This window comes from Glycine max, chromosome 3, assembly GCF_000004515.6.
Source record: "Glycine max cultivar Williams 82 chromosome 3, Glycine_max_v4.0, whole genome shotgun sequence".
In the NCBI taxonomy this organism is placed as follows: Eukaryota; Viridiplantae; Streptophyta; class Magnoliopsida; order Fabales; family Fabaceae; genus Glycine; species Glycine max.
The window spans coordinates 6,211,514-6,236,859 of NC_016090.4; the positions used below are offsets into that span (position 1 = coordinate 6,211,514).

The 25,346-nt window shown below is 38.0% G+C and overlaps 3 protein-coding genes across 3 annotated transcripts; all 3 read left to right on the plus strand.

Moving 5' to 3' along the window:
* Positions 1-46: 46 nt before the first annotated feature.
* LOC113001153 (disease resistance protein RGA2) lies at positions 47-3,047 on the plus strand. Its single transcript, XM_026127750.2, has 4 exons — positions 47-254; positions 359-444; positions 854-1,632; positions 2,054-3,047. Exons 1-4 carry the CDS (start codon positions 47-49, stop codon positions 3,045-3,047), a joined length of 2,067 nt encoding a protein of 688 aa, XP_025983535.2.
* A 10,453-nt stretch (positions 3,048-13,500) lies between these two features.
* LOC100776884 (disease resistance protein RGA2) lies at positions 13,501-16,547 on the plus strand. Its single transcript, XM_006576430.4, has one exon. It carries the CDS (start codon positions 13,567-13,569, stop codon positions 16,108-16,110), a length of 2,544 nt encoding a protein of 847 aa, XP_006576493.1. The 5' UTR covers positions 13,501-13,566; the 3' UTR covers positions 16,111-16,547.
* Positions 16,548-19,792: 3,245 nt separating this feature from the next.
* On the plus strand, positions 19,793-24,021 carry LOC112997690 (disease resistance protein RGA2). The gene has a single exon (XM_026127752.2). It carries the CDS (start codon positions 19,846-19,848, stop codon positions 20,578-20,580), a length of 735 nt encoding a protein of 244 aa, XP_025983537.1. The 5' UTR covers positions 19,793-19,845; the 3' UTR covers positions 20,581-24,021.
* The last annotated feature ends 1,325 nt before the right edge of the window (positions 24,022-25,346 follow it).

The following is a 25,346-nucleotide window of genomic DNA, read 5'->3' on the forward strand; positions in this document are numbered from 1 at the left end:
CTTCTATTGAGTCTTGAGTGGCATAGAACATACATTGTTCTTGATCATGCTCCTCTGCGATATTGGCTTGATGCCTATTTTTGTTGCGACAATTTTTCTCTACGTGCCTGAACTTCTTGCAATGGTTGCATTGTGGCATATTATAGAACCAACCATTTTTCTCTGCGTGGCCTTGCCTTTTGCATATATTGCATGGAGGATTTTTATCTGTTTTGTTCTTAAGGAAATTCCTAGAACCTTCTCTTCTTCTAGAAGTTTCTCCATAATTTTTCTTTCCTCTATTTTCTTTGTTTTGGGGCTGAAATTTAAACTTTGACTGGAAGACATTTTTAAGTGTATCTTCTTTATATCTATATAGTCTTTGCTCATATGCTTCAAGAAAGCCCACAAATTCTGTCTCTGATAGAGTGGACAGATCTTTATGCCTATATAGTCTTTGGAATGGTAGGTAGGTAATATAACTACGCCCAATGTATGACCGAACGTAGCTCTGATATCACTGTTGGTAGTTTATTAGATAATAGTTGATAGTTTTAGATAATTGTTTTAGAAAGAAGGATATGTCATTGATTTCTTGAATGATCAATTACAACATACCAATTGTCTATTTATAGGTTCAAGTCACCAACCTCTCAATGGTGGTGAATGTTTCTACATTACTTTAGGTCTTTCTAGAGTTTTCATGATAGATTAGTATCATGATAGTTCTAGAGTCTTCTATCTTATACATACACTTATAGTTCTAGATTGTTCTACCATATTCATACACATTATAGTTCTAGATTGTTCTATCATATTCATACACACTATATTTAAGAATATTCTAGAAATTTATAACAATTTCAACAAAAAGACACTCTCATTAGTCAAGGCAGTGCTATTAGATGCTGAGCAAAAGCAGGAACATAACCATGAGCTGCAGGAATGGCTGAGGCAGCTCAAAAGTGTCTTCTATGATGCCCAAGATGTGCTCGATGAATTTGAGTGCCAAACACTGCGAAAGCAAGTGCTCAAAGCTCATGGAACCATCAAAGACAAGGTAAGCCACTTCTTCTCAAGTTCTAATCCACTTATTTTTCATTCCAAGATAGCTCGGAAAATCCAAGACGTCAACAAGAGGCTAGACAAGGTTGCTGCTGATAGGCATAAGTTTGGTCTCCGAATAATTGATGTTGACACACGTGTTGTGCATAGGAGAGACACGAGTCGCATGACACACTCCCGTGTGAGTGACTCAGATGTGATAGGAAGGGAACATGATAAAGAAAAGATCATAGAGCTTTTGATGCAGCAGAACCCCAATGATGATGATAAAAGTATCTCTGTTATCGCCATTGTGGGCATTGGAGGCTTGGGAAAAACTACACTTGCAAAGTTTAATGATAAGAGGATAGATGAGTGTTTCTCATTGAAGATGTGGATGAGTGTTTCTCACAAGTTACAAAGCCTTTCTCCGGAGAATTCATTGTCTCTTTTTGTCAAATGGGCATTTAAAGAAGGCAAGGAGGAAAAACATCCTCATTTGGTAAATATCGGGAAAGAAATTGTGAAAAAAATGCAGAGGGGTTCCATTGGCTGTGAGAACATTGGGGAGTTTACTATTTTCAAAGTCTGGCAAATGAGTGGGAATATGTGAGACAATAAAATTTGGAATTTGCCACAAAAAAAAAGATGACATTTTAGCTGCACTTAAATTAAGTTATGATTTCTTGCCTTCCAATTTGAGGCAATGTTTTGCATTATTTTCGCTTTACCCAAAGGATTATGAATTTCTTAGTCTTGAGGTAATTAGGCTTTGGGGGGCACTTGGTGTCCTTGCATCACCTAGAAAGAATGAGACACCGGAAGATGTTGTCAAACAGTATCTGGATGAATTACTATGAAGATCTTTCCTTCTAGATTTTAGGGATGGTGGCACTTTTTATCGATTTAAAATTCATGATTTGGTGCATGATCTTGCTGTATTTGTTGCAAAAGAGGAGTGTCTACTTGTAAATTCCCACATTCAAAATATTCCTGAGAATATTCGGCATCTGTCTTTTGCTGAATACAGTTGTCTTGGAAATTCATTCATCTCAAAATCGGCAGCCGTGAGAACCATAATGTTTCCAAATGGCGCAGAAGGAGGCAGCGTTCAATCTTTGCTAAATACTTGTGTCTCAAAGTTCAAATTATTGCGAGTTTTGGATTTAAGTGATTCGACAAGCAAGACTTTGCCACGTTCCACTGGTAAGTTGAAACACTTGAGATATTTCAGCATTCAGAATAATCGCAACATCAAGAGACTCCCCAATTCTATTTGCAAGCTCCAAAATTTGCAATTCTTGAATGTTTCGGGATGGGAGGAGCTGGAAGCATTGCCCAAAGGATTAAGAAAATTGATTAGTCTTCGGTGTTTGGAGATAACTACAAAGCAACCTGTTTTGCCTTACAGTGAGATTACCAACTTGATCTCGCTTGCACATCTGTCTATTTTGTCAAGCCATAATATGGAGTCTATCTTTGTAGGGGTGAAGTTACCTGCTCTTAAAACATTGAGTGTTGATGACTGTCACAGTCTGAAGTCTTTGCCACTGGATGTTAAAAACTTTCCTGAATTAGAAACTCTGGTTGTTGATAACTGTGTTAATCTTGACTTGGATCAGTGGAAGGACCACCATGAAGAACAAAGCCCCATGTTGAAGTTAAAAGTTGTTGGATTCTGGAATTTACCACAGCTGCCGGCCTTACCTCAATGGCTTCAAGAAACTGCCAACTCCTTACAGACCTTGAATATTTTAGACTGCGACAATCTTGAAATGCTTCCGGAGTGGCTGTCAACTCTGACTAATCTGAAATCACTTGTTATATCAGATTGTCCAAAGCTTATATCTCTCCCGGATAACATCCATCACCTCACTGCACTTGAAAGGTTGAGAATTGCCGATTGTCCTGAACTATGTAGAAAATGCCAGCCCCATGTCGGTGAGTTTTGGTCCAAAATATCACATATCAAATACGTCTTCATTGAAGAACCAGAAAAGCTGGAGGAAGAAGAAGACGAATAGGAATGATTTGTTGACACATATAAGCGTTGAAGCTCCTTTGGCAACCCCTGGACGTGGATCAGGAATGGTCAAACATGAAAAAAGGGGAGACCATGATGTTTGATTATTGTGTTGGACGTGAAGTTACCCTGGAGCTGCTTCTGCGTCATGGGAGAATCAATTCTCAGATTTCAATGTTGGATTTTTCGTTTTTCTCCTTCACTCTGTTCCATTGTCCATCAAGTTAATGCATGCGTGTGTGTTTTTTTCCACCGCCTATTTTATGTTGTGCTTATTTTTTTGTTGTTGTCATAGTAATTAGTAATGTTACAGGTCTAAATGCAAGTCACGTAATTAATAAATAATGATAAAGAATAAACTTTTGAAGAGAAAAAAATTGTAATGAGCAAAATTAATTTAAAAAGTAAAGGAATAATGTTCACAAAATTGATTTTATTTAGAGAGACTAAAAAGTATTTAAATAATATATAATTAAAACTTAATTTACACCAACTTATAAGCTAAAATATAAAAATAAAAGCTAAAACAAGAAAGAATGTAGGAATTGAAAGAGAAGTCAATGGCTGTCATTAGAAGAGTAAGAAGATGTCAAAACTTAAAGATAAGAAAAAGACAAAACCCGAATTAATCTCCTCCCATTTACAGCACCAAGAACGAACATTAAAAAAAAAATGAAGATAAAAGAAAAGAAAAAATACAACCTTAATTATGGTCCCTCTCTTCTTTATTGGTCTGTATCTTAAATTCCCTCTCTGATCGGACTTTATTTATTCTCCCAAAAAATAAACAATGTGTTATAAAACAGAAAAGAAAAAAGAAGAAAAGAAAAAAATCTAATCTTACTGACTATATGCTACAACAAAGTACCAACGAAACCTCATCATCTTCCTTCCACCACAGGTCGATACCATAACCATTGCCATGTGTAACTTCATCTGTTTAGTGTGTATTATATATTTACTGTGATCTCCAGCCTGTTATTTTTATACCGTTATTTTGCTGCAGAACGGCTATATTTTTTGTTGTTTTAGCATTTTATAAGGTTATTCTGTTAACATTATATTTGTTGATGTTGGTTCATAAGATCATTGTTATTATATTGGTTGGTTAGGACTAAACTGTTATTTCGTGGTTCATAAATCATAATGCCGGTTCTTTGCCCGTACAACAAAAATAGTGGTTAATAAAATAAAGACAAAATAATTTGGTAACTAACTAGCTAACCCTGTAATCACCGAGGCACTTGAGATATTACACACTGTCATTTTGGTAAATTATAATGCGAAAGACATCCACAAACAATTAATATCCATTTTGGTAATTTTTCGTTTAAAATTAATTTTGATAGTTACTTCTCAAATATCATTAAATGTGAAAATTAATTTTTTAAATATATATGTATCAAAATAAAAATCACATTATTCTAACATTATATTTAATTAAAATCAATTCTATAGAATAATCACGTTGATCTCAGAATCAAATGTAAAAATCACGTTAATTCAAATTACTGGCTCTTCTTCGTCTGGACAAGATCGGATGTGTTTGGAAGGCGGTGGTCATGAATTGCTGGTGGAGGGCTACTAGAATTTAATGGGAGGTATGCATTAAGATTTAATGTGTCATTTTTTTATGGGTAAAAATAATGTTGCATTTAATTAAAATGTGTGTCATGCAAAATGGATCACGACTTTTACAAAATAGGAACTTCACAGTCTTGCTCCGTACAGTTAGTGGAATTCGTATATTAAATTGGGGTAATACTTTTTGTGTTATTTACAGGGATAGTCTTTTTTAAAAGTTTAATCGGTTAAAATAGTTTTTTTTATATAAAAAGAACCCTTCTAATAGACACGTCCATTTAAATTTGTACTATAAGTTCAAAAGACATAAAGCATAAAGTTATACCTTAAAAGCGTCTTTCATTATAAGTTTAGGCACATTAATTTATTGGAAAGTACCTTACAAGGCCTATCTTGGGAGAATTCATTATCTCATTTTGTCAAATGGGCATTTAAAGAAAGCACAGAGGAAGAACATCCTCATTTGGTAAATAACGAGATATATATTTTTTTTTACCGTAAAGGAATATGTATACTAAACATTATAAAAAAAATAGACCTATAATACAATTTTTTCTCTATAATATTTTTTTTAATCCTTATAAAATATTTTTCAAAATATCCTTGTAAAATTATCATTTTGGTTACTGACTTTTGTTATTTATTTTATTTTAGTTATTTTAATATATTTTTTGTTTTAATTCCTATAATAATAAGATTAAATATAATTTTTGTCCTTATAATATACTGTTTTTTCTTGTTTGGCCTTTAAATTTTTAATTTTCAAAATGATTCTTCTTAAATTCCTATTCTATTTTAAGATTCCCCCATAGCATTTTCATTGTACTTATCCCATTTGATAAAATTTCCCATCGATTTGCCAACTCGTTCCGCTATCTCTTTTGTTCTGAAACCCACCGGAAAATCATAAACCCTAATCCAAAATGGACAATGATTAAGATTGATCTTCCCAGGATTTTCTTCTATATTCATTGAATTGAGAACCACCAATCTTCTATCGAAGCACCATGACCCTCCTTCAACCTGTTAGCAACAGCGCCTCCCAGACTCAGCCTTCCCCGACGATACCATCTCCGGTCACATCCACTGCAAGACCAGCACGCCTGAGAAATCCCCCTCCACACTTACATGACTATGATATGAACGTATGAAGGAAACGAATGCAGAAACCTGAATGTAATAATAATCATAAAAGACTCGTGCATGTTTAGAATTAAGCACGTGTTGAAATAGCTTTAACTGAATCCGTTAGACGGTTACGCCAGGTGGTTACGCAGTGTATAAATACGAATGTATCATGTACATAAAAGGAATCAATGAGAAAAGCTAATAATCATGAGGAGTTTCCCCTTTCTCGAATAAGGGTATATCCATTCTGCAAGTGCACCGTCTCTCTCTCTCTCTCTCTCTCTCTCTATCTCCCCTTAGTATCGTCCTCCTTCTTCCGCGAACATATCAACTGGTCCGACCTGCTAGATCACCATTGCCATGGCTGACCACGGAACTCACAAAACAACCACCGACCTCCTTGAAGAGGCTATAGTCCGCCTAACCAACAGTCACACCGCCATCAATGACCGCTGCAACGACCTTTCCGGTAAGGTTGATTCCATACTCGAGCATCTTCGTTTACATAATTCAACCTCTCACGCTCCTTCCACACCAACAAATCCACCCAAACATTCACGAAGCGCAGTCAAAATTGATATCCCAAGATTCGATGGACGGGATCCGTTGGGATGGATCTTTAAGATCACGCAACTATTCCAATACCAGAATACACCAGAAGATGAGCGCATCACGGTGGCATCGCTGTACCTCGACGGCGCCGCCCTAAGCTGGTATCAATGGATGTTCAGCAACGGGCTGATCACATCCTGGAATGGATTCCTTGAAGCGCTTGAATCTCGATTCGCTCCAACCTTCTATGAAGATCCAAAAGGAGCTTTATTCAAGTTAACTCAACGTGGAATGGTGAACGATTATCTCACCGAATTTGAGCGTCTGGCTAACCGTGTTATAGGCCTTCCACCCCCATTTTTACTGAGTTGCTTTATATCTGGGTTGAATCCTGAGTTAAAACATGAAGTATTGGCTCTCCAACCAATTTCACTTTTGCAAGCCACAGCCTTAGCCAAGTTACAGGAGGAGAAATTACGTGATAGAACCACTCCAGTTCCACGCAATCTTCCACCTTACAAAGCCTCTTCCAGCCCTAGTCCTCCCACTGTCGTCAAACCCATACCTCTTTTCGTCCAACGTACGCCGACAGAAATGGCCTTCCGCAGGGAGAAGGGTCTCTGTTATAACTGCGAAGAGAAGTGGAGTGCAGGTCATTGATGCAAAGGAAAGGTGATGCTACTCATTGCTGACGAACAGTCCACCATCTCTGAGTCAGAGAACCTCGAGGTAGAAGACAATCGCGATGATTCTACGGCTGACAATGACCAATTCCAGGGTGACGCTGATTGTTCACACATTAGCCTCCACGCCCTCGCCGGAGTTCCTTCGTCGGAAACCTTCAGGATTTATGGTAGCATCAGGAACGCGAAGCTCACAATCCTGGTGGATAGTGGAAGTACTCATAACTTCCTCCAACCTAGGATCGCACAATTCCTTCGTCTCCCTACTGAAGCTAACCACCCACTTCAGGTCATGGTGGGAAACGGAGCCATGCTAACCAGTGATCAAGTTTGCCCAGACACCCCACTCGTGTTACAAGGCCACCCTTTCACCATATCGTTCCATCTCCTTCCTATAAGCGGTGCAGACGCCGTTTTGGGCATTGACTGGCTGAAGAGATTGGGCCCAGTCACCACCGACTTTACTGAGTCCATCATGCGCTTCCGATACACAGGCCGCGACATCTCATTACGTGCCGACGTCGCGATTGGGCCTGAACAGGCTTCAACAACCCAACTAAAACGTCTTATTCAGACGGGCTCGACCTCTGAATTTTACCAACTACACGTTATCGACCCCAACCCACCTGACCCATCCAATGTCCCGCACCATATTCACTCGGTGGAGCGCTTACTTCTCCGCTATGCTCACCTCTTCCAACCCCCAACAAAGCTTCCCCCTCCTCGACAGATAGTCCATCGTATAACCCTGCAACCATCAACAGCTCCGGTAAGTGTTAGACCTTACCGATACCCACACTTTCAGAAAAATGAAATTGAACGGCAGGTTTCAGACCTTCTTTCCGCCGGACTGATAAGGCCCAGCACCAGTCCTTACTCTTCACCGGTGTTACTCGTGAGGAAGAAGGATAACACATGGCGACTATGTGTTGATTATCGAGCTCTAAACTCGGTCATGGTGCGCGACCGCTTCCCTATTCCCACGATAAAAGAGCTACTTGATGAACTGGGCTACGCTTCCTGGTTCTCCAAGCTGGATCTCCGGCAGGGGTTCCATCAAATATTGATGGGGAAGCACAACGTAGAGAAGACAGCGTTTCGTACACATAATGGGCATTTCGAGTACCTCGTAATGCCGTTCGGGCTCTGCAATGCCCCATCGACATTCCAATCCGCCATGAACCAGCTTCTTCAACCATTCCTCAGACGTTTCGCAACCGTGTTCTTCAACGACATATTAATATATAGCAACTCGCTACCTTCCCATCTTCATCACCTCGAAACAATCTTTCGAACCCTTCAGCAAAACGAGTTCTTCCTCAAACGCTCCAAGTGCCTGTTTGCACAAGAGAGCATTGAATACTTGGGCCACATTGTTTCAGGGAAAGGTGTAAAACCTGAACCCTCGAAAATCCAGGCCATGCTACGATGGCCACCACCTTCAACGACCAAGGAGCTGCGTGCCTTCCTCGGACTGACAGGTTTTTACCGCAAGTTCATCAAGAACTATGCTTCCATTGCACTTCCCCTCACCAGGCTCCTATGTAAGGATGCTTTCCAGTGGGCACCTGAATCTCAGATTGCCTTCGATCAACTCAAGGCGGCCATGACCAGCGCACCCGTGCTCGCCCTACCTAACTTCTCTGATCCATTCGTGATCAAAACCGATGCATCCAATACGGCCATTGGTGCTGTGCTCATGCAACATGGCCACCCCCTGGCGTATTTCAGTAAGACTCTCGGCCCTCATTTGTCTCATGCTTCTGCTTATATCCACGAGTTGCATGCCATTGTAGCAACGGTTCGGAGATGGAGGCAATACCTCCTAGGTCGTCCCTTCACGATCATGACTGACCATAAAAGCATCCGCGACTTAATGACTCAAGTCATTCAAACTCCGGAACAACATTATTATCTCTCGAAGCTCCTTGGGTATGAATATTCCATACAATACAAATCTGGTGCTTCCAACGTAGTAGCTGACGCTCTTTCCCAAACTCCGGCCACTGACGGGGAACTATTCATTCTCTCCGTCCCTCAGCTTGATTTTCTTCAAGACATCAAGCACTCCCTCACCGCCAATTTGGAATTCCAGCAACTCACGAACGCCATTCAGCACGATCCTACCTCACACCCTGACTACACACTTCGTGATGGGTTGATTCTGTTCAAAGGACGAATCTGGCTTAACAAGGATAACCCTTCTATCCCTAGTTTAATGCTCGAGCACCATGCAACACCACTAGGTGGCCACTTGGGTGTCGCCAAGACCACCCATCGAATCACGGCGAGCTTCTTCTGGCAAAGTCTGAGAGACGACGTGAAGCGTTTCATCAAGGAATGCGTCGTTTGCCAGCAAAATAAGAATCTTCATCGTCGGCCTTCCGGCCTGCTGCAACCCTTGCCGACACCAACCAACGTTTGGGAAGACCTATCTATGGACTTTATTACACACTTGCCCTTATCTCATGGCTTCACTGTTATTCTAGTGGTCGTAGATCGATATTCTAAGGGGATTCACTTGGGTGCATTGCCAACGTGGTTCACTGCGTTCAAGGTTGCAGCTCTATTCATGGAACTCATTTGTAAGTTACATGGGTTCCCGAAGAGCATTGTCTCCGATCGTGATCCCATTTTTGTGAGCAACTTCTGGAAGAAACTATTCCGTTTAAGTGGGACGCGCTTACGGCTGAGCACCGCCTATCATCCTCAGACCAACGGTCAGACCGAGGTCATCAACCGCGTCCTAGAGCAGTACCTCCGTTGCTTCGTTCACGATCACCCATCCTCTTGGTTTCCATACTTAGCTCTCGCAGAATGGTGTTACAACACCTCACTCCACTCGGGCTCAGGTCTCACACCATTCGAAATTACCTATGGAAAACCCCCTCCAACCATCGTAGACTACATCCATGGCACGACCACGAATGAGGCGGTCCACACAGTGCTCGTTGAAAGGCAAGCGTTGCATTCAAAGCTTCAACAACGACTAAGGAAGGCTCAGGAACTAATGAAGAAATATGCGGATGCAAAACATGAAGACATCACCTTTGAGGTAGGCCAATGGGTCTACGTTAAGTTGAAACCTGGACGTCAAACCTCAATCACGGCACAACGACATCCTAAACTCTCCAAGAGATTTTTCGGGCCCTTTCAAATTCTCGAACGAATAGGGCAAGTTGCATATCGCCTTCAACTTCCTTCAGAATCCCGCATCCACCCAGTGTTTCATAGCTCCCTTCTCCGCCCTCATTACGGTGCCTTACCGGCCACTGACAAGGACTGGACCCTCCAAATTCAGGACCGCCAACCCCTCCGTAAACCACTATGCTTCCTTGATTCCCGTTTTGATTCCACCACCACCCACTAGATGCGTACTCACTCAATGGATGGGTGAACCACCCGAAGACACCACTTGGGAATCATGGCCTGAGTTACGCGAGGCCTACCACCTTGAGGACAAGGTGGATCTGTGGGGGGAAGGTAATGTTAGCAACAGCGCCTCCCAGACTCAGCCTTCCCCGACGATACCATCTCCAGTCACATCCACTGCAAGACCAGCACGCCTGAGAAATCCCCCTCCACACTTACATGACTATGATACGAACGTATGAAGGAAACGAATGCAGAAACCTGAATGTAATAATAATCATAAAAGACTCGTGCATTTTTAGAATTAAGCACGTGTTGAAATAGCTTTAACTGAATCCGTTAGACGGTTACACCAGGCGGTTACGCAGTGTATAAATACGAATGTATCATGTACATAAAAGGAATCAATGAGAAAAGCTAATAATCATGAGGAGTTTCCCCTTTCTCGAATAAGGGTATATCCATTCTGCAAGTGCACCGTCTCTCTCTCTCTCTCTCTCTCTCTCTCTCTCTCTATCTCCCCTTAGTATCGTCCTCCTTCTTCCGCGAACATATCACAACCTGTGCTCGATCGTTTTCATGTAGGAACCTGAAGGTGTAAAGGTTCCTTCCTCCTTCTTTCATTTCTACACCCCATGCACCTTCCAAAAAATTTGTGCTACTGTTTCCATGAAAGCCTCGTTGTTGAAAGATCCCCGAGTTAGAATCTTCCCTACTAGCAAAGCCTAATTTCTTTCGCTTCCTACCTTCTCACCACTCTCCATCGAAGCTTCAATCTAAACCTCTTCCTCTTTCGTAAACTTCACTTTGCGCCATTGTTCTACATCGTACCCTGTCTCTCACGATCGAGACTCCTAACTAACCAGCCCTCAATGCAGGTAGATCCCTGAATCAAGACCAAGAAACAAAATCTCGAAAGAAAACCCTTATGATAATGTCACTAGCAGGAAACTAGCATAGCAAGATGAAGGGACTCATTCATCATGCAAGATGAAGGGACTTATTGCCCCTTATTCTATTTATTTATTTATTCATTCTTTTTGGTGTGTGTTTTCCATAATGGAGATTGCTGTTCTTGATGGTTCTCTTAAATTTTTTATTATTATATTTCTTTTATGTTCCACCTTTTCTTTTGTGGAAAACTGAAAATAAATTTGAGATTATAGGAAAAGGCGTTTCAATTGAGAATTTTCTTGATAGTGTGGCAACACAACAATATTTGATTTTTCTAAATTTTATTTGTGATTGCTTTTTCTTTCATTTATTTGATATGCATAATCAACTTTGGAAAATATTTGGTAGAAATTTTGGTTTTTGTCCCCAGATTATAGCAAAGGCAGCAGTCACTTGCTGAAACATAGGACTAATTGCATACCTCATTATCATGAAGAATTTGTTGGTTGTTATTTTTTAGGATAAATAGTTATTTTTGTCTTTGAATGCATAATTTGATGACAAATATATCCCTCAAAGATGAAAATATAAAATTTAGTTCCCGAAAGTATTAAAAGTGAGACAAATATATCCAACTATTAAAATTTAATAAACTAGCCTACTTGGCATAAAGGAAGGAATTTGTCACTGAAATGATAGTCAACATAATCATGTTGATTAAATTGGATGAAAATGTCACTAGGATAACATTTTTGAACTTAAATGTACTTATTTTTTTGTTAGACGAAAAATGTAAATATTTTTTATTGGATGAAAATATCATCAATTTGTTTTGGACCTAAATGTCAGTACGTATGTTTCTACCGGACTAATTTGTTAAACACAAATTTTTGTTTCATTTAATGGTAAAATATAATTTTAGAGTAAATTTTTGTCATTTTTTTATCATTATAAACATAACATTACAATAATCACTTAAAAAAATATATTGACAAACATAATTTAAACAAACATAATAATAACGATAATATTGATTGTCAACCATAATTTATCTGTCACACTATAAATTATTCAAAATAAACATTGTACCAATCATTATAAATTTTTTCAAATTATAATAATTAGTCACAACCTATTCTAAACAAAAGATAAATATATCATATATTTCACTTCTTTGAATGTTAACAAGTTTATTAACCGTGACGGACGAAAGTTAACGTTTGTAACATTTTATTTTTTCATAAAATAAATTAAAAAAGATTTTATTTAAAAATAAAAAGAATTTTAGGAAAATAATGAGATTTTTGTAATTAAATAAATAAGAAAAAATAATTTTATTAATTAAAATAATAGTTTTAAGGTAAATAAAATAAATATATGTTCTTAGAAAAAAAATGTTTTATTTATTCATTTGATAGGGAGTAAAATATAATTTTTTTCTTCATAAAATAATAAAAAAAATAAAGTAAATGATCGGCTTCGAATACTCTAGTTATAACTAATAGAGACATATTAGATTAATTTTCAAATTGACAATACGTCTCTACCATTTCTCTTCCTCTCAATTTCATTTTTCTTTGTTCCTCTTCCAAAATCATCTTTTTTCGCATATACTCTGTCTCTCCAAAACGGCGATCTCAAATTCGTTAACCGTTAAATTATCGTGAAATTTGAACACCAGGTTCAAAACTCGTTTTCTCACGTACCCACCGCTGAGACTTTTGAAATAATATTTGTGGTGAGAAGAAAGTCATTCGCATATAGTTCTTTATTTTTTCCTCATACACCCAAACCATCCAAGTAAAATTATGATTCCAGAATCACACTAAGTTCAGAAAGCATTTTCTCACATCCACACCATCATAATTTGTGAAATAATGTCTATGGTGAAAGAAATTTCTCTCGCACAAGATAGGAGAATAAAGTTTGAATCCCTTCTCTTTATTTCTAATGTTTGAAAACTCTAGTAGAAAAGAGGGAAAAACTTGAAAAATTAATCATGGTAATATGTATACTAAACATTATAAAAAATAGACCAGTAAAACAATTTGTTCTCTAAAATATATTATTATTTTTTGTTTTAATGCTTATAATTTTTTTTTAAAACATCCTTGTAAAATTATCTTTTTGGTGACTGCCTTTGTTACTTAATTTATTTTAGTTATTTTAATATATATTTTTTTCGTATTAATCCTTACTATCTTTTTGGCCACAAATACTAGAGTTGACGAAATACTAGAGTTGACGAGTGACGACTTGTATTTTTCCTTCCGATCTCTGGTGTTGGAATTCCTGATAACACATACCATGGCTGAATTATTTCTCTTCAGCATCGCTGAGTCTCTCATAACAAAGCTTGCTTCTCATGCTTTCCAAGAAGCTTCTCGGGTGGTGGGTTTGTACCACCATCTCCGAGACCTTAAAAAGACTCTCTCATTAGTCAAGGCAGTGCTGTTAGATGCTGAGCAAAAGCAGGAGCATAACCATGAGCTGCAGGAATGGCTGAGTCAGCTCAAAAGTGTCTTCTATGATGCCCAAGATGTGCTCGATGAATTTGAGTGCCAAACACTGCGAAAGCATGTGCTCAAAGCTCATGGTACCATCAAAGACGAGGTAAGCCACTTCTTCTCAAGTTCTAATCCACTTGTTTTTCGTTCCAAGATGGCTCAACAAATCAAAGATGTCAGCAAGCGGCTAGACAAGGTTGCAGCAGATAGGCATAAGTTTGGTCTCCGAATAATTGATGTTGACACACGAGTTGTGCATAGGAGAGACACAAGTCGCATGACACACTCCCGTGTGAGTGACTCCGATGTGATAGGAAGGGAACATGATAAAGAAAAGATCATAGAGCTTTTGATGCAGCAGAATCCCAATGATCATGATAAAAGTCTCTCTGTTATCCCCATTGTGGGGATTGGAGGCTTGGGAAAAACTACACTAGCAAAGTTTGTGTTTAATGATAAGAGAATAGATGAGTGTTTCTCATTGAAGATGTGGGTGTGTGTTTCTGATGACTTTGACATTAACCAACTCATTATTAAAATCATTAATTCTGCTAATGATGCTAGTGCTCCTCTTCGCCAGCAGAATTTAAATATGGTCGATCTGGAGCAATTACAAAATCATTTGAGAAGCAAACTTGCCGGTCAAAAATTCTTACTTGTCTTGGATGACGTATGGAATGATGACCGTGTTAAATGGGTTGAGTTGAGGAATTTAATACAAGAAGGGGTTGCTGGAAGTAAAATTCTAGTGACTACCCGTATTGATTCCATTGCTTCCATGATGGGAACTGTTACCTCTCACAAGTTACAAAGCCTTTCTCCGGAGAATTCATTGTCTCTTTTTGTCAAATGGGCATTTAAAGAAGGCGAAGAGGAAAAACATCCTCATTTTGTAAACATCGGGAAAGAAATTGTGAACAAATGCAAAGGGGTTCCATTGGCTGTGAGAACATTGGGGAGTTTACTATTTTCCAAATTTGAGGCAAATGAGTGGGAATATGTGAGAGACAATGAAATTTGGAATTTGCCACAAAAAAAAGATGACATTTTAGCTGTACTTAAATTAAGTTATGATTTCTTGCCTTCCTATTTGAGGCAATGTTTTGCATTATTTTCGCTTTACCCAAAGGATTATGAATTTCGTAGTGTTGAGGTAGCTAGGCTTTGGGAGGCACTTGGTGTCCTTGCACCACCTAGAAAGAATGAGACACCGGAAGATGTTGTCAAACAGTATCTGGATGAATTACTGTCAAGATCTTTCCTTCAAGATTTTATTGATGGTGGCACTATTTGTCAATTTAAAATTCATGATTTGGTGCATGATCTTGCGCTGTTTGTTGCAGAAGATGAGTGTCTACTCCTAAACTCCCACATTCAAAATATTCCTGAGAATATTTGGCATCTATCTTTTGCTGAATACAATTTTCTTGAAAATTCATTCACCTCAAAATCGGTAGCTGTGAGAACCATAATGTTTTCAAATGGTGCAGAAGTAGCCAACGTTGAAGCTTTGTTAAATACTTGTGTGTCAAAGTTCAAATTTTTGCGAGTTCTAGATTTAAGGGATTCAACATGCAAGACATTGCCACGTTCCATTGGTAAGTTGAAACACTTGAGATATTTCAGCATTCAGAATAATCGCAACATCAAGAGACTCCCCAATTCTATTTGCAAGCTCCAAAATTTGCAATTGTTGAATGTTTTGGGATGCGAGGAGCTGGAAGCATTGCCCAAAGGATTAAGAAAATTGATTAGTCTTCGGCATTTGGATATAACTACAAAGCAAACTGTTTTTCCTTACTCTCCGTTGAAGTTCCCTGCTCTTAAAACATTGTATGTTGCTGACTGTCATAGTCTGAAGTCTTTGCCATTGGAAGTTACAAATTTTCCTGAATTAGAAACTCTGATTGTTAAAGATTGTGTTAATCTGGACTTAGATCTGTGGAAGGACCACCATGAAGAACAAAACCCCAAGTTGAAGTTAAAACTTGTTGGACTTTGGCGTTTACCACAGCCGGTGGCCTTGCCTCAATGGCTTCAAGAAACTGCCAACTCCTTACAGTCCTTGTTTATGATGAATTGCGACAATCTTGGAATGCTTCCGGAGTGGCTGTCAACTATGACTAATCTCAAAGTACTTATTATATCAGATTGTCCAAAGCTTATATCTCTCCCGGATAACATCCATCACCTCACCGCACTTGAATATTTGCAAATCAGTGATTGCCCTGAATTATGCAAAAAATGCCAGCCCCATGTCGGTGAGTTTTGGCCCAAAATATCACATATCAAACACGTCTTCATTGAAGAACCAGAAAAACTAGAGGAAGAAGAAGACGCATAGGAATGATTTGTTGACACATATAAGCGTTGAAGCTCCTTTGGCAACCCCTGAACGTGGATCAGGAATGGTCAAACGTGAAAAAAGGGGAGAACATGATGTTTGATTTATTGTGTTGGACGTGATTCATGTATTGAAAATCGATTTTCGGTGAAGTTACCCTGGAGCTGGTTCCGCGTCGTGAGAGAATCAATTCTCAGATTTCAATGTTGGATTTTTCATTTTTGTCCTTCACTCTGTTCCAGTGTTCATCAAGTTAATGCATGCGTGGGTGTTTTTTCCACCGCCTATTTTATGTTGTGCTTATTATTTTGTTGTTGTTTCCCACTGCCTGTTATTTCTATACTGTTATTTTGCTGCAGAACGGCTATATTTGGTGTTGTTTTAGCATTTTATAAGGTTATCCTGTTAACATTTTATTTGGTGCTGTTGGTTCATAATATCAGTGTTATTGATTAGGACTAAAGTGTTATTTCGTGGTTCATAATGTTGGTTCTTTGCCCGTACAGCAAAAACAGTGGTTAATACAATAAAAACAAAATAATTTGGTAACTAACTAGCTAATCCTGTAATCACCGAGCCAATTTTGGGATATTACACACTGACATTTTGGTAAATTATAATGCAAAAGACACCCACAAACAATTAATATTCATTTTGGTAATCTTACGTTGAGAATCAATTTTGATAGTTACTTTCCAAATATCATTAAATTGTGAAAAGTAATAGTATTTTCCCTCCTCTCCTTTCTCTGGAGCCCTTCTCTCCCATTTCCTACCACCATTATTATTCATACTGTTTTTTTCCTTTAATTCTAGAGGCTTTGTGTTATCTTCATTTTTCCTTTCTATTACAAGGCCTAATATATTTTTAGTAGTTTTTTCATCCCCTTTTTTCTTTATCAACACAGTCTCTAGCTTACATCAGTAATCACACTTTGACATAAAGAAGATTCAGGTATTATCTTCACCATCATCAGTGGTAGGACCTGGTTTGGCTCCTTTTCTTTCCTAGTAATCGAGCCCTTGTCCAAGTGACATCCTTCCAGCACCTACAACACCTCTAAACACTGGCAGGGTTACTTTTCCCTTTTCCGATATTCTCAGCTCTGTCTCTTTCCCTTTAACCGAATTTGAGTGCTCCTTTTATTTTCCAATAACCTCCTTCCAAACCTCCCAATCTTTACCTCATTCTTCATTCCTCATTCTAGATCAGTTTCTTTTGTATCTTCTTCTCTACAGTCACTTCTTCATCAAATGATCCAAGCATTTGCACAAGAAACAAAGACTTCCTAAATCTCTCATATTTGAACAAAATCTTCTTTATCATCTTTTCTCCAAGTTTTAGAGTAATTCCCCTCTTTAGTGGCCTAGTGATATCCACTCTTACCCTTATTCTTGAAAGATTTTTCCATAACACTTTCATTGCACTTATCCCATTTGATAAAATTCCCCATTCATTTGCTAATTCGCTCTGCCATCTCCTTTGTTTTGAAACCCACCAGAAGATCATAAAAACCCTAATCCAAACTGGACAATGATTAAGATCGACCTCCCCAGGATTTTCTTTCATATTCATTGAAGTGAGAACCACCAATCTTCTGTCAAATTAAAGCACCATGACCCTCATTCTTGAACCTGTGCTCAATGCTTTTCATTTAGGATCCTGAAGGTGTAAAGGCTCCTTCCTACTTCATTGATTTCTACACCCCCATGCACCTTCCAAATTTGCACTATTGTTGCCATGAAAGCCTTGTTGTTGAAAGATCCTTGAGTTAGAATCTTCCCTGTCAGCCATGCATAATTTCTTTCACTTCCTTCCTCCTCACCACTCTCCGTTGAAGCTTCAATCTATACCTTCTCCTCTATCTTAAACTCCACTTTGCGCCATTGTTCCACATTTTACCCTATCTCTCACTGAGACTCCTAACTAACCCTCCCTCAATGCAGGTAGATCCATGAATCAAGACCAAGAAACAAAATCTTGGAAGAAAACCCTTATGATACAAACACTTGCAGGAAATTAACTAGCTTAGCAAGATGAAGGGACTCATTCATCATGCAAGACGAAGGGACTTCTTGATATACTCGGTTTTTACATATAGAGAAAATTCATGTTGTCTTGCCATTGAATCTGATTCCATTTGCATATATTATATGCATGATACTAAGTCTTGACTTATTATTATGCTTGGATATTAGATAAAAGCAAGATGTTCCCTAAGATGGCTTGCTGAATTTAATAAAAAATTGATAAATGTGCAGTTTAATTGAGACGACACTTTGTAGTGAAGGGTTAATAGAGTCCATCTGGTATGACATTTATTCTTCATCTTCTTAATTCTTATGTGTGTAAGTTTTCCTTCTTATGTTCAACAAAGAACATGGGAAAAGGATCTTCTTAATTCTTATGTGTGTAAGTTTTCCTTCTTATGTTCAACAAAGAACATGGGAAAAGGAAAGTTTGCATTTTTATATCATTCCAAACTTTCTTTTTACGTGGGCAAGACATTGCTTATCAAAAAAAAAAAACCCTAGCACAGAAAAACGTAGATATTGAAAAAATAGAAGTGTAAAGAATAAATGATCAACTTTAATTGATCTCAAAGTGATTCCCAATTAGTTCTTGCGAGGAAAATAGTGCAATTGTGCAATTTTGAGGTTGTTGTCATCGTTAACTTGCCTATGTGCAATGTTGTATGAGCTAGTTATGAATAGCACATTAATGAGTACTGTAATTAGTGAACCAATTAATTAAGTGAATCGAATATGGGCAGCAAATGAATTCATTACACATAGATATAATAATGAATAAAACTAAAATTTGCTGAAAATATAAAACTATACAAAATATGAGTTCAGAATGCCCAAAAGTTTTATTTGGAAAAGGCTAATTGGTCATACAATAGAAATAATTACACAGTAAAAGAGAGGATACAAGGTACCAGGATGCCAATCCCAAAAGAAATACAGGTACATAGGTGATGCTTTCAAGGCGGAACTAATGGCCTTCTCGGTTGATATTGATAACTTTCGATCACGCAAACTGCAAATAGTAAGTTTTGAAAGCTAATTACCATAAGCTAAAATATGATTTAGGTATAACATAAATAAATTAACAAACTTTATTTGAGTCCTTAATGGAAAAAGTTTATTGTAAATACCTAATAAAATAAAAATTTTATTTTGTTTCTTGATAATTTATTTTAAATGAACAAAATTTACTAAAAACTCAAATTAAAATTTATGAAATTTATCAGCAATATTAAGAACTAACAATAAATTTTTTACTTTATTAGAGATTTAATGTAATTCTTTAATTAAAGATCTAAAATAAAACTCACTAATTTATGAAAATCTAAAACATATTTTTTCCGTTGATTAAATTGATAAGTTCATATGATGAATTTATTCTAGACATTAAGAGTTTAAGAATGATTGTTTATAGGATATTGCTTAATAGAAATATAAATGAATCAAATATATATGTTGTGAAATGAAACTAATAGAAATTTTTGAATTAACAATCATGTTTAGTTCAAAATTCACCCTTTTATTTTTATATGCAAATCTATATTAAAGTATATTTATTTTTTATTGTCAAGTACCCCACCCACGTGTTTTGTTTGTCAATTGCATGAGCTGTAAGGGAAATTATTGCTCCTGGTGTTGACCAGTGAAGACTTGTATTTTTACTTACTTCCGATCTCTGGTGTTGGAATTCCTGATAACACAAACCATGGCTCAATCATTTATCTTCAGCATCGCTGAGTCTCTCATAACAAAACTTGCTTCTCATGCTTTCCAAGAAGCTTCTCGGGTTGTCGGTTTGTATGACCATCTCCGAGACCTTAAAAAGACTCTCTCATTAGTCAAGGCAGTGCTGTTAGATGCCGATCAAAAGCAGGAGCATAACCATGAGCTGCAGGAATGGCTCAGGCAGCTCAAAAGTGTCTTCTATGATGCCCAAGATGTGTTGGATGAATTTGAGTGCCAAACCCTGCGAAAGCAAGTGCTCAAAGCTCATGGTACCATCAAAGACGAGGTAAGCCACTTCTTCTCAAGTTCTAATCCACTTGTTTTTCGTTCCAAGATGGCTCAACAAATCAAAGATGTCAGCAAGCGGCTAGACAAGGTTGCAGCAGATAGGCATAAGTTTGGTCTCCGAATAATTGATGTTGACACACGTGTTGTGCATAGGAGAGACACGAGTCTCATGACACACTCCCGTGTGAGTGACTCAGATGTGATAGGAAGGGAACATGATAAAGAAAAGATCATAGAGCTTTTGATGCAGCAGAACCCCAATGATGATGATAAAAGTCTCTCCGTTATCGCCATTGTGGGCATTGGAGGCTTGGGAAAAACTACACTTGCAAAGTTTAATGATAAGAGGATAGATGAGTGTTTCTCATTGAAGATGTGGATGAGTGTTTCTCACAAGTTACAAAGCCTTTGTCCGGAGAATTCATAGTTTCTTTTTGTCAAATGGGCATTTAAAGAAGGCGAGGAGGAAAAACATCCTCATTTAATTTGGTAAATATCCAGAAAGAAATTGTGAAAAAATGCAGAGGGGAGTTTACTATTTTCAAAGTCTGAGGCAAATGAGTGGGGAATATGTGAGAGACAATGAAATTTGGAATTTTCCAAAAAGAAAAAGATGACATTTTAGCTGTACTTAAATTAAGTTATGATTTCTTGTCTTCTGTTGGTAGTTTATTAGATGATAGTTGATAGTTAATAGTTCTAGAGAATTGTTTTAGAAAGAAGGCTATGTCATTGATTTTTTGGATGATAAATTACAACATACCAATTGCCTATTTATAGGCTCAAGTCACCAACCTCTCAATGGTGGTGAATATTTTGACATTACTTTAAGTCTTTCTAGAGTTTTCATGATAGATTAGTATCATGATAGTTCTAGATTCTTCTATCTTATACATACACTTATAGTTCTAGATTGTTCTACCATATTCATACACAATATAGTTCTAGATTTTTCTACCATATTCATACACACTATAGTTCTAGGATATTCTACTATTTTCAGACATATTATATTTAAGAATATTCTAGAAATTTGTAGCAATTTCAACACTCCTCCTTGATGCAAATTTCTGTGACACCGAGCATAGCTCGTAATTCTTCAAATCTTGGTCTCGGCAACGCCTTCGTGAATATGTCTGCAATTTGATCTTCTGTTCTACAGTAGTTGAGTTTGATCTCTTTAGTTGCTTCAACTTCTCTGATAAAGTGATACTTGATTGCTATGTGTTTTGTTCTGCTGTGATGAGCTGGATTCTTCGCCATTGCAATTGCTGATTTGTTGTCGCAGTTGATTTTAATAGGCTCATTTTGCTTTTCTCCCATGTCTTCAAGTATCCTACGAAGCCTTATAGCTTGACTCGTTGCTTCAGCAGTTGCCACATACTCTACTTCTGCTGTTGATTGTGCTACTGTAGCTTGCTTCTTCGACGCCTAAGAGAACATTCCCGATCCTAGTGAGGAAGCATAGCCAGAGGTACTCTTCATGTCATCTGCCGAACCTGCTCAATCACTGTCGGTGTAGCCAAGTAATTCTGAGTTGGTTTCGGTAGTATACCATATACCGAACTCTTTTGTTCCTTGTAGATACCTCAAAATTCTTTTTCCTGCTCCAAAGTGTATTTGACTTGGGCTTTGCATGAATCTTGATAGAAGACTTGTAGTATACATTATGTCAGGCCGTGTAGCTGTCAAATATAGGAGGCTTCCAATTAGACTTTGGTATTTGGATGTATCAGCTTCAGGTGCTCCATCATTCTTTTGTAGTTTCTCATTTGTTATGAGTGGAGTAGCAACAGGTTTGCAACCATACATCTTGAATTTCTTAAGTAAGCCTTCTGTGTATTTTTTTTGCGAGATGAATATCCCTTCATTTCTCTGACTTACCTCTATGCCAAGGAAGTAACTCATCAAACCAAGGTCGGTCATCTCAAAGGTCTTTATCATGTCTTCTTTAAACTCCATCATCATCTTAGTATTGTTTCCCGTGTAGATAAAATCATCTACATATAGAGAGAGTAAGAGAGTGTTCTGACCTTGAGACTTGATGTAAAGTGTAGGCTCACTCTTGCTCCTCTTGAATCCTCGATCCATGAAATACTGATCGATTCTGCTATACCATGCTCGAGGTGTTTGCTTCAAACCGTAGAGTGCTTTTCTTAGTCTTAACACTTTGCTTTCTTTGCCTTCAAACACGAATCCTTGTGGCTGCTTCACATAGATCTCTTCTTCAAGTATGCCGTTAAGGAAGGCAGATTTGACATCTAGTTGATGGATACTCCATCCTCTTTGTGACGCAAGAGCTATTAGAGCTCTTATGGTATAAAGACGAGCTACTGGTGCAAATGTCTCATTGTAGTCAATTCCGGGTTGCTGTGAGTAACCCTTAGCTACTAGACTCGCCTTGTGTTTCTGTATGGTGCCATCAGGGTTGAGCTTTGTCTTATAGACCCACTTAACCCCAATGATATCTTTTCCTTGGGGACAATTTACTAACTCCCATGTGTTGTTTCTCTTGATCATCTGTATCTCTTCTTCCATTGCCTTGACTCATACTTCCTGCTTTGACGCTTCTTCAAAGCTTCCAGGTTCAAGTATGGCCAAGTTACAGGTTTCATATATGTCCACCAAAGATCTTACTCGTCTTGGAGTAGACTCTGGTGATGATGGTTCTTGATCTTGTTGTTGTGGTGGAGGTGAAGGTGGTTCACCTGGGTCTTCTTCCTCAGCTTCTTCTTGTGGTAGTTGAGCGGGTATAAGAACGTTCTTCTCCACTTTTTCTTCATCCCAATTCCAAGAAGCGTACTCATCAACTTCAACATCTCGACTGATGACGAGTTTCTTAGTTTGCAAGTTGTAGACACAGTAGCCCTTAGAGATATTGCTATACCCAAGGAAGATACCTCGTATAGTCTTGTCTTCAAGCTTATGCCTCTTCACGTCTGGAATATGAATGTAGCATATAGATCCAAAGACCCTTAGGTGCTTTGCTGATGACTTCTTCCCGTTCCAAGCTTCAATTGGAGTCTTGTCTTTTACAGACTTAGTTAGACATCTGTTGAGTTTGTAAACAGCAGTGTAGACTGCTTCAGCCTAGAATGTGTTAGGTAGTCCCTTCTCCTTGAGCATCGATCTAGCCATTTCCACAACAGTGTGATTCTTTCTCTCGGACACTCCATTTTGTTGAGGAGAATATGCGACTGTAAGTTGTCGCTCAATGCCTTCATCCTCACAAAATCTTTCAAACTGGCAAGAGGTGTACTCTTTGCCGCGATCACTTCTTAGTACTTTTATCCGTTTTCCACTTTGATTTTCAGCAAGGGCCTTGAACTTTTTGAATACTCCAAAGACTTCTGATTTTTCTTTTAGAAAATATACCCATGTCATTCTAGAGAAGTCATCAATGAAGAGTATGAAGTACCTGTTGTTCTCATGTGATGGCATCCTCATTGGTCCACAGACGTCTGTATGTATTAGCTCCAATAGATCTTTCGCTCTCCATGCTCCGCTTGTTGAGAAAGGACATCGGTGTTGCTTACCAAGGAGGCATCCTTCACACACTTCATTGTTCTCCTTTATGCTTGGAAGATCTCTCATCATGTTCTTCTCATGTAACAACTTCAAGGCATGTGTACGTGTTGAAGTGGCCAAATCTTCGATGCCAAAGCCATGAATCATCAACTTGTACCTTCATGGCAATGTTTGTTGCGTATTTTAAATTTAGAGGGAAGCTTCTATTGCTCTTATTCATCTTTACTTGGGCTATCTCAGACCTTTTATTTTTGTTGTCTAAGATTTTGCATACACCTCCTTCAAAGTGAAGTGTGTAGCCTCTCTCCATCATTTGGCCAATGCTTAGAAGATTTTCTTTTAGGCTGGGAACTAGTAAGACATCATGGATGAGTCGCGTACCTTTATCTGTCTCCATCATGACAGTGCCTTTGCCTTTTGATTCAACCACACTTCCATTTCCCAGTCGAACTTTAACTTTGACAGACTTGTCAATACTTTTGAAAATAGTCTCATCCTTGGTCATGTGATTGCTACATCCACTATCTAAGTACCAGCTTCCTCCCTTTTCTTTTATTGAGTCTTGAGTGGCATAGAACATACATTGTTCTTGATCATGCTTCTCTGCGATATTGGCTTGATGCCTATTTTTTTCGCAACAATTTTTCTCCACGTGCCCGAACTTCTTGCAATGGTTGCATTGTGGCATATTACAGAACCAACAATTTTTCTCTGCGTGGCCTTGCCTTTTGCATATATTGCATGGAGGATTTTTATCTGTTTTGTTCTTAAGGAAATTCCTAGAACCTTCTCTTCTTTTGGAAGTTTCTCCATAATTTTCTTTCCTCCATTTTCTTTGTTTTGGGGCTGAAATTTAAACTTTGATTGGAAGAAATTTTCAAGTGTATCTTATTTATGCCTATATAGTCTTTGCTCATATGCTTCAAGAAAGCCCACAAGTTCTGTCTCTGATAGAGTGGACAGATCTTTGGTTTCCTCAATCATTGTCACGATTGGGTCAAACTTTTGGGCCATAGTAATTAGAATTTTCTGAACAATTTTCTTGTCAAGAATATCTTCCCCAAAAGCTCTCATTTGATTAACTATTTTTTTAACTTTAGAATAGTAATCTTTAACTGTCTCAGACTCCTTCATCTTCAATAGTTCAAAATCTCTTCTTAGAGATTGAAGTTTAACGGCACGTACCTTAACACTTCCTTGAAACTCCTCCTGCAATGTGTTTCACGCTTCTTTGGCAGTCTTAGCTCCCATAATTCTTGGGAAAATTGGATCAGTCACCGCTTGTTGCAAGGTGAACAATGCCTTTGAATTTTTCTGTTTATTTTTCTTCAACTATTTTTCTTGAGATGCATTAAGAGTTGATGTATCTGCGGGAACGGTGAAGCCTTCTTCTACTATGTCCCATAAATCTTGAGATGAAAAATATCTTTCCATTTTAACACGACAGAAATCATAATTTTCACCATTGAAGATAGGGACAGAAATAGTTGACGATTGGGTAGTATTATCCATAGCTTAGAAAAAAAGTATTATTGGAGTGGGTTAATAGTACAAAGAAAATTTTTGAAGTAGTTGGGAGGATTTTGGAATGGTAGATAGGTAATATAACTACGCCCAATTGTTTGACCGAACGTAGCTCTGATACTACTGTTGGTAGTTTATTAG